Genomic DNA, 9854 nt, shown 5'->3' with positions numbered 1-9854 from the left:
TAAAGTGACCTGAGCAAGGGAAGGTTTGAGCTTTAGCAGTTGAGTGCATGGCGTCACTTATGACCTGGGAAGACTAAGGAGGAGGCAAGTTTGGGGGAAACAATTCTGTATATGTGGGGTTGATCAGAAAGAAAAGAAATGTCAGACTCCCTACCCAGGTATCAGTCAGGCAAGGACACAGGCGAGCCCTGAGAACCTCAAGTTGCCTGGGGCTCTGTGGGATTTGAATAGGAATGGCCCCCATATACTCAGATATTTGAATGCTTGGTCATTAGGGAGTGGCACTGCTGGACAAGGATTAAGAGTTGTGGCCTTTTTAGAGGAAGTGTGTCACTGGGGGTGGGCTTTGGGGACTCAAGGGCTCAAGTCAGGCCCAGTGGCTCTCTTTCTGCTGCCTGTGGATCCAGGTGTAGACGTCTCAGCTCCTTCTCTAGCACCATGTCTGCCTGCACACTACCATGCTTCCTGCCATGATGGTAATGGATTGACTCTCCGAAAGTGTAAACCAGCCCCAACGAAATGCTGTCCTTTGTAAGTGTTGCTGCAGTCATGGTGCCTGTTCATGGCAACAGTACAGTGACTAAGGCAAGCTTTGAGAGTCTGGAAACTGGCCTGAAGAAGGGTTCTGTGGCCACGATTTTGAGGTTGGCATACCTCGAAAGGCTCTGCACAGCAACATCCATAACTCCCCTTTTCATTCCTTTTACAGTGTGCTTTCAAATAAAGACGCAAGGAGAAGAGGGCAAGTCATCTTTTTATATTTAAAATAAATCCCTTTGTAATTTGTGGAGAGAAGCCAAAGACACCAGAGAAAGGTATGAATCAAGAGATAGCCCACAGCTGCCACCTGCCCACCACAAGGCATTCTCCTTTGGAAGAGTGAACCACATCCATAGTCTTAAGAAGTCCAGGCGGGTCTGTCTGATTGACAGGGCCACAGCACTGAGGGCGGGGCCTACCTCTGAGTAATGAACCGCGGGTTCTTCCTACTGTCAGGGGTCCCAGAGAGAGAATCCTGCTGTGTCGAGACCCCAGCCGTGCCCAGAAGGGCAATTAAAACTCGTGTTTGGAATAAGAAATGAGTGCTTCCAACGCCTGCTGGTGCTATGCCTTGTGGAAGGGCACAGGCATAGGCAGTGAAGCTGACTCTTAGCCTGGATATTTTTTTTTTTTTTAAAGAACTGCCTTGTATTTTTGGTTTATCTTGTAAAGTAAGACTTGCAAAGAGGCAGAGTGGGTCTCCTGAAGGAGGAGGGGGTGAAATGGAAAGAGAGAGGGAAGAAGAGAAGAAGGGGTGAGAAGAAGAGGAAGAGAATTTTGAGGAGGATGGTGGTTTCTAGGCAAAGGGAAACTAGAGGAAAGACAGGACTGGTGTTGTGTAACAAAAGGGTGTGTGGGGGTCGGGGTTCTTATAAAGAAAATAAGCAACCTAAGACTTGAATCTGAGGTCCCTGTGGCAAAGGGTTGTGTCAAAATGTAGGACTGTGGTCCCGGGGTCTGGGGGAGAAAACTGAGCTCTTTGGGGATTTTTTCCCCAGCGCATCTAGGAGGCTCCCCCTGTGGGGAGGCTAGGGGTGTGTGTAGTTGCCCATCCGTAGGGTGCCCTGGCGTACAGCATGCTCTTCCTTGTGGGCTTTCAGAGCCCTCTGGCGAGCGGCATCCGTAGGGAACGTATCAAGATGGGAAACCGCCTGTGGACAGAGGGAAAGGACAGATGATTGAGGCGCAGTCAGCCGAGGCCTGTCCTGACCCCCCCCCTCCCCAAGGCTCAACCCTAGAGGAGCAATGGAAGCAGCTGTGAGTGGAGCAGGCGGGAAGGAACCAGCTCTGTCTCCAGCCTGGAGGAGCCAGGGCAAAGGCAGCAGGGGCAGTGACCACCATAGGTTCTTTTCAGCTTATTGCTGAGGAGGATTTATGTCTAACAGACATCACCCAGCAGTGACTGCAGTTGACACTCAGTCGGAGCTGGTAACCTTCACGTGGCAAATTTCTACTATTAAATTCCCCAAAGATGGCTCAGGGAGTAAAGATGTTTGCTGCCAAACCTGAGTGTGTGAGCTCATACACACACGTGCGCACGCGCACACACATAGACACAGATACACACACACACACACAGAGAGAGAGAGAGAGAGAGAGAGAGAGAGAGAGAGAGAGAGAGAGAGAGAGAGAGAGAGAGAGAGAGAGAACATTTTCTCCCAAGAGGACAATCTAATTTCTCCTCTCCTGTGAGGACATGACTCTCAGGTCGGGGACACGGTGCCTTACAATGCAGGAACATAGCAAACAGAAGGCCTGGGGAGTGCCGGGCGCCTGGCTCAGTGCTGGCCCTACCATGTGAGATGCCCTGGATTCCATTCGTGGCACCAAATGAAAAAAGAACTTCAATCCCAGTACTTGAGATGCAGAGGCCGAAAAATCAGAAATTCAAGGTCACCCACAGTAAGTTTAAAGCCAGCCTGGCTACATGAGAGCCAGTCTCAAAGCAAACCAAAATAAAAAGTGGGAAGAAGGAGACGAACTGAAGAAGTGACAACTTCTGCAGTTAAGACTATCATGGGACACTGGTGGGTGGCTCGGGGAGAGGCGCTGGCTTGTGTGAGACCCTGGGTTTGTCCCCAGCCAGGAAAAGTATAAATTTTTAGAGAGGGTTGGGGTGAGCTGCTGAGACGGCTCATCAGGTAGGAGCATCGGCTGCTCTTGCAGGGGACCCGAGTTCAGTTCCCAGCTCCCACGTGTCAGCTCACAAGCATCGGTAGCTCCAGCCTCAGGGGACCCTTCTGGCCTTCGTGGATACCTGGCACAGACACGGTACCCAGACAGGTGTCACACTCATACATATACAAATACAACTTTAAGATCTAAAGCTAAGAACAAGCAAGCCTCAGTTGCTCAGCTTGTTCCGTCCCCTCTCCAGAAACAGTGGCAAGTGGAGAACCTGTTTGTTCTGCTGCTGTCCCTGGACTGGCCCGTTCCAGAGGCTGGGAGACCCCATGCATCATGCAAAATCCCCCACAAAGCGTTTCTCTTTGGAATACCATGAGGGCAGGAAGATGTAGGCTCTAGCTGACCACTGATATTTCAGTCAGTTCTCTCTCTGTCTTATTCAATCACATCTGTTGAACAGCTCTGCGTCAGACAGGGACGTAACGTGAGCCAGGGAGACCCACCCTTCTGGAGAGCAAATGTCACCCAACAACTTCCAGGGTACTTCTTCTTCTTCTTCTTTTTTTTTCTTTTCTTTTTTTCGGAGCTGGGGACCAAACCCAGGGCCTTGCGTTTGCTAGGCAAGCGCTCTACCACTGAGCCAAATCCCCAACCCCCAGGGTACTTCTTTACAGTCAGGAAAGGTAGGTGTGTTCGATGACAGCCTGAACCCAAGGCTTGGGGGATCCAGAGGAAAGGGCTGGAGAAGAGAAGAGAGGGCACGCCTGCTGACCCCCACTCAGTTATAGCTTACATTCAAGACGCGATGGAGTGGCTGAAGTCGAGGACCAACAGACAGTTTTGTATTGTCAGGAGCACCGGTGGCTTCAGGATAAATCAGGGCCTCAGACATGAAGTCCTCATCAAGAACCCAGGCCAGGGTCAGCCTTGTAGGTGTGTGTCTGGGTTAGCAGCCTCTGTACGTGTGCACACGTGTGTGACATTCTGCTAGCCCTAGTGCTTGCAGAACCCAGAAGAGTTTGTCGGATCCCCTGGATCTGGAGTTACAGGTGGTTGTGGTCGCCAGGAACTGAACTTGGGTCCTCTCAAAGAACAGCAAGCTCTCTCAGCTGCCGAGGCACCTCTCGAGCCTCTTATTTTTTGTGACAATGACTTCCACTGAACCTGGAGCTCACAAAATAGCTACAGCAGCAGTCTCCTGCCTCTGAACCCTCCCCTGGCCAAGACGAGGGTGATAGACGGGCGCCGCCACCAGCTCTGACTTTACTGAGCCATATTCTCAGCACCAGCTCAGCGCCTTCATGTAACAAAAGTTAGAGAAAAGACCCAGGAAAGGATGAAGTATCAGAGAGAGAGGAAAGGAAAAAACTGAGTGGGAAGTCTCTGGCCCGGTGCCCAGTCCTGGAGGAAACTAGTCCTCAGAGATGGGTCCAGGGCTGTCAGAGAGCAGAGAAACCCTCTGCTCTCAAAAGACAGTTGAAGCTTCTCAGGAAAGTGGTTTCGTGGGTCTCTGGGCCTCAGGCACCCCACTGAGGGGTCATTCAGTGGCTCATTCTTAGGTCTCCCAGTCTGCAGCCAACATCATGGTCAGAGGAGTTCTGTCCCTAGTGGCTAGTTACCAGTTGAGTTTGCCTTTTAAAATATAAGTGGTCCACCCCTCAGTGTCTGCAGTAGTAAAAGGCAGTTTTACAAGACGTTTAACAGTGTGCAAAACAGCATCCCATGTTGTTATAACATCACTGAAAATACTTTTCCTTCTTCCCGGAAGACTCTCCCGTCGGGTGTGGTGGCACGGTCTACAGTCCCAGTCACTGGGTAGGCCGAGGCCGGAGCACAGACCTGAGGCCAGCTGGGAAAATAGGAAACCTTGTTTTTTATTATTATTACTATTATTATTATATTATTGCTAAATGTTTATTCCTATTTTGTGTTGTATGATGGATGAGTGTCTTCCTCGCATCACGTGCATGTAGTACCCATGGAAGGCCAGAAGAGGGTGCCAGATCCCCTGGAACTGGAGCTGTAGGTAGTTGTGAACTGCCACGTGGGTGCTGGGAACTGACACCTGGTCCTCTGCAAGAGCAGCCAGAACTTTTAACTGTTGTTATTTTATGTGTACGCGTGTTTTGCCTGCATGTATGTCTGTGCACCACAAGCAGGTGCCTGGTGCCCTCAGCGGTCAGAAGAGGGGACTAGATCCCCTGGAACTGGAGTTACAGAGCTGCCATATGGACTCTGGGAATTGACCTTGCGTCCTCTGGAAAATCAGCCAGTGCTGTTAATCACTGAACCATCTCTCCAACACCTAGCCTTGTTTTAAAGTAAAGAAATATGGGTGGTGATCTGGGCAACGGTGGTTGCTGCTAAGCCTGATGACCTGAGGTTCATCCCTGGACCCCACAGGAGGGTGAAATGAAGGAACTTCACAAAGTTGGTTTCTGACCTCCACATACATCTCCATCACACATTTGTGCACAATAATAAAATTTAAACCTTCAGAACACTGGAAAATAAAAGATGATTTTGAAATCATAAAAAATGTGGATGTGGCTGTGCACAGCTCATCCCAGCACTCCGGTGACAGCAGCAGGAGAGAGTTTGAGGCCAGCGGGGACAGAAGATGGCTTCCTCAATCGCTCCCCATTTTCGCTTTTTTAACGGGGTCTCTAACTGGCCCAGAACTCACCATTTTAGGCTGGCCGGGTAGGGAGTTTGGGGACCCACCTGTCTCCACTTCCTCAGCAAAGAAGTCTCAGGCACAGGCCACCCTATGTGGCTTCTTCATGTGTGTCCTGGGGACTCAAATTCAGGCTTCTTCAGCAAGTACCTGAGCCACTGAGACATCTCCCCGTGCCAGAGTAGTATTTTTGTTTGCTGGTTGGTTTTTACGTGTGTGTGTGTGTGTGTGTGTGTGTGTTCTTGTGTGTACATGCATGTGTGAGGGTGAAGATCAGAGGACAGCCTCTGGTATGGGTGCTTAGGTGTTTCCTACCTTTTGTTTGATACAAAGTCTGTCACAGGCCTGGAACATCGTCCCCAGAGGCCAGGCCAGCTGACTCCAGCTTCCGGATCCACCTGTCTCTGCCTCTTCTCTTACCATCACCTGGCTTTCACCCATGAGTTTTGGAAGTCTGAGGCAAATATCTTTACCAGCTGAGCCATTTCCCTATCCCTGGCATTTTTTAAGTGACAGAAGATACAGAGGAGGCCATGAAAGAGGGTGAAGTGCTGGACCTTGGCCCAGAACTGCTAGGAGCCACCAGAGACTAGAGGAGGCAGGATGGATCCTCAGAACCTTTGGAAGGACCCAAACCTTAGCTTTAGGTTTCTATCCTCCAGAGCTGTAAGGGAACACATTCCTGTGGTTTAACCCCCACGCTGAGGGTGATTCCTTACGGGAGCCTCAAGGCAGACCTGGGCATTCCTGCAGGAGACGGAAGCCCTGTGGAACTGTTCAGTTGACTCACATACTTAAGAGAAGCCCTGATAGAAATGGTCTTTTGTGGGGCCTGAGGAGGTAGCACAATTGGTGTACAGGCTACTTTTGATTGTCGACTTGACATAATCAAGAAATCACTTGGGAAGAGAAAGTTTCATAAGGGATCATCTAAATCAGTTAGGTCCGGGGGCAGGCATGTCTATGGGAGATTAATTGATGTGGGAAGACCCAGGCCACTGTGGGCAGAACCATTCCCTAGGCAAGGGGTCCTGAACTGTGTAAGTGGAGAGAGTGAGCAGAGCACTAACGAGCATATACTCCTTTTCTCTCTCCTCTTGACTGGATGTGACCGACTGCTTCAGGTTCCTGCCTTGATTTCCCTGCAGTGATGCACTGTCACCTGGAGCTGTGAGCTAAAAATCCTTTCTCCCTTAAAATTGGGTTTGCCGGGGCTGGAGAGATGGCTCAATGGTTGGGAGAACTGAATGAAAAAAAAAAAAAAAAAAAAAAAAGAGCACTGACTGTTCTTCCAGAGGTCCTGAGTTCAATTCCCAGCAACCACATGGTGGTTCACAACCATCTGTAATGAGGTCTGATGCCCTCTTCTGGTGTGTCTGAAGACAGCTACAGTGTACTCATATAAATAAAATAAATAAATCTTTTTAAAAAAATTGGGTTTGCCAAGATATTTAATCACGCCATAGAGCTGAAACGTCACAGTCAGTAAAGTGTTTGCCTTGCAAGCATAAAGATGTGAGTTTGATCCACAGCACCGACATACAAGCCATTACAGACACACATGTCTATATTCCCAGGACTAGAGAGAAAGAGACAGGATCTGCAGCTGACAGTCTAGCCCACTTGGTGAGCCCCAGGTCCCACTGTGAGATGTGTCTCAAGACTTACAGTGAGCAGACGCTGGAGGGGTGTCCAGTACTTAAGGGCAGGCACCTGGTGCCCTGGCAGAGGACCTTGAGTTTGTTTCCTAACACCACACGACAGTCCAGAAGCAACTGTAACCCCAATTCCAGGGGACCCACGTGTCCTTTGCTGGTATTCAAGGGCACTACACATATATGGTGCACTTATATACATGTAGGCAAAAATACTTAGGTACATAAAATAAAAAACTAAGGTGAGCCCTGATTACAGAGACAGGACCCCAGATGTCAACCTCTGGCCTCCACATGCACACAGAAACTCTACCACCCAAAGACACGTTCACTTTGCACACCCCATTTACCAAACAACCCCGCTGAAGCAGAAATATGCATCAATCCATCCATCTGGAATATATTCATTAAGCACCAACTGTCTACCCTGACAGTTAAACTCATATCTCTTTGATATTGTTTTGTTATAGTTTTGTTTTTGGTTTTTTTAGACAGGCTCTCTCTACATAGCCCTGGCCGTCCTAGAACTCACTATGTAGACGAGGCTGGCCTCAAACTCATAGAAATCTGTGTGCCTCTGCCACCGAGTGCTGGGATTAATGGGGTGAGCCACCATGCCCAGCAAGCTCACATTTCTTACCTAGCATCAGTCCGTTCTCCATTTCTCATGGGCTTACTTTCTGCCTGGGTGTTTGGGCTGTGGGAAGTCCTTTTCAGAGGCTTCCCTCACCTGCCCTGTTCTCAGTAGTACCAGGCTAACTGTGGGGCAAGCCACAAGCACACCACTGTAGGACAGCCTCTGTACTGGACTCACTCACAGCGGGAGCTTGGGCAGGCCTGCACATGTAGCACGAGGTTCTTTGAAGCATGGTCTTCGTTCAGCATGAGGCCTGGTACTGGATACGTGGTTAAACAGGATGGACCCAATTAAAAGGGATATAATTCACGTGGCCTCGGATGGGAGGATTGGGAGGGGAAGGTAGGCTCTAGAGGGCAAACAGTGTCAGTAGAAGGAAGAGGGAATGTATACCTCCTGAGCTTGGAGTCTAAGAAGTGAGACTCTAGGGATATGCCTAGTGGCCAGCCTGTTGACTTACCTGGAAGCCATCTCAAGTAAGTAGGCCTCTAGAACAGAGGAGTGACTGGGGGTACAGCTCAGCAAATCGTGTGCTTGCCTAGTATACATGAGGTCCTGGGGTTCCCCTAGCAGTGCATACACTGGGCGTGGTGGCATACTCCTGTGAATCCTAGCACTGGGGGCAGAGGCAGGAGGATCAGAGGTTCAGTGTAGGTGTTGGGGTTAAGCTCAGAGTCTTCTGTAATAGCTCCCCTTATAAAGGAGCCACTTGCGGCCCTGGAGGAGCCCGGTAAGCATCAGCCTGAGAGCCCCTGCATGGTCATGATCGTTAGACCCTGTGGAGCCGCTGGTGGAGAGCCGTGGAGTAAGGAAATTCCTTCTGAGATGCTTCTAAATTAAGCCATCCGCGGTCTGTCTCCGCCTGGAGCTAAGAAACTGTAATGGCTTTGGCAGGAGAGAGCTTGGCTGAGTGGAGCTCTGAGCCACTCTGAGGTCAATGCAGGTAAATAAGAGTATGACCACAGCAGCTCCCTAGCAGTCCAGGGAACACTGCAAACCAGTAACCCTACCCCTAGTCGACAACGGTGTGGCCCTGCTTCAAGGCGGGACACTGCATGAATCTAAACATTTTTCAAAGATGGACCTGAGCGTCTGCTCCACGGTGCCCTAGAGACACCACAGAGGAAGACAGGACAAGCCCGGCCCACACTGCCCAGCGGCACAGTTGCTAAGCATACAACTGCTGAATTACAGCTTACACCAGAGCTGTTAAATGAGATCTGGGACAGGAGAATCTAACTTTATGGGCATAGGCAGAATCTCTAGAAAGGATGAGAACTGCCCAGGGGAAGGAAGAAGAGAAATGTCCCAGACAGGAGGGGTTAACCTAAGGTCTGAAGTGGAAGGAATCTTGGCAAATTAGAGGAAATGAAAGCAAGCAAGTGTGGCCTGGGTCAGTGAGCCCAGGCAGGGAGCTGACTGGCAGTGCCAGGATAGATTTATCCCCAGTGTGCCTGGGGTCACCATCCCCTCACAGGCTGCGTCCTTTGTTCCCTGCAGCTGGATTAAATAAAAGAATCTCAGAAATTTGGGGCTGGCAGAGACTTTGTGAATGTAACACACCACTGGTAAAGAGCTCCCAGCCCAGAAACAGAGAGCAATCTTGAGTCTCCAGTGAGCAAGGGGAGAGCTGGGCCAGAGCCAGCCTGGCCCCTCCCCCTCCCCCCTGCTCCCTCCCCTCTGCCCCCTGCCCCCTGCCCCCTGCCCTCCACCTTATCCTGCTTCCCCTGAGCTCCCCCCACAAGCACTCATTCCCTTCTAATAGTCATTCTCTTTGAATGCTGTTCCTACCCGAAGTCTCTAGACCTGGCTAGACTTGAACTCATGTTATGGCTGAGGATGACGATGAATATCTGATCCTCCTGACTGTACTTTCCAAGGGCAAGTACACCATCACTCCTCATTTAAAACATTCTTCCCTTGGGCCAAGTGTTTTCTGTATTACAGACACGCAGACTGAGGAGAGGCTTGTGGAAGAGACTTGGATGCAGAGCCACACAAAGGTAACATGGAAAGGCAGGGAAAGGAATGTATGCCCCGTGATGATAGGCTCACGGGTGGGAGACACGAGTGCATGGATGCCAGCGTGGAGGCCTCCATGGCCCACAGACACAGGCTCATGGGATCTCGAGTGATGGGGAGGGGAGTGGGGACACCACTCTGGGTCCATAAGGTCAGCAGTAACAATGTCTGAGGTTGAACGCAGGGATGCTTGCTG

The 9854-nt window shown here is 50.3% G+C and overlaps 1 protein-coding gene across 1 annotated transcript in view; it reads right to left on the bottom strand.

Moving 5' to 3' along the window:
* Positions 1-736: 736 nt before the first annotated feature.
* Positions 737-9854, bottom strand: part of Cfap77 (cilia and flagella associated protein 77) — a 122275-nt gene continuing 113157 nt past the window's right edge. The window contains exon 6 of the mRNA XM_032901853.1: positions 737-1691. Coding sequence (XP_032757744.1) covers positions 1569-1691 — 123 coding nt within the window. The 3' untranslated portion in view covers positions 737-1568. The remainder of the gene's footprint in view (positions 1692-9854) is intronic.

The sequence above is a fragment of the Rattus rattus genome, chromosome 5, assembly GCF_011064425.1.
Source record: "Rattus rattus isolate New Zealand chromosome 5, Rrattus_CSIRO_v1, whole genome shotgun sequence".
Classification (NCBI taxonomy): Eukaryota; Metazoa; Chordata; class Mammalia; order Rodentia; family Muridae; genus Rattus; species Rattus rattus.
The sequence above is the reverse complement of the archived record's forward strand: the minus strand, read 5'-3'. Positions and strand labels throughout refer to the sequence as shown.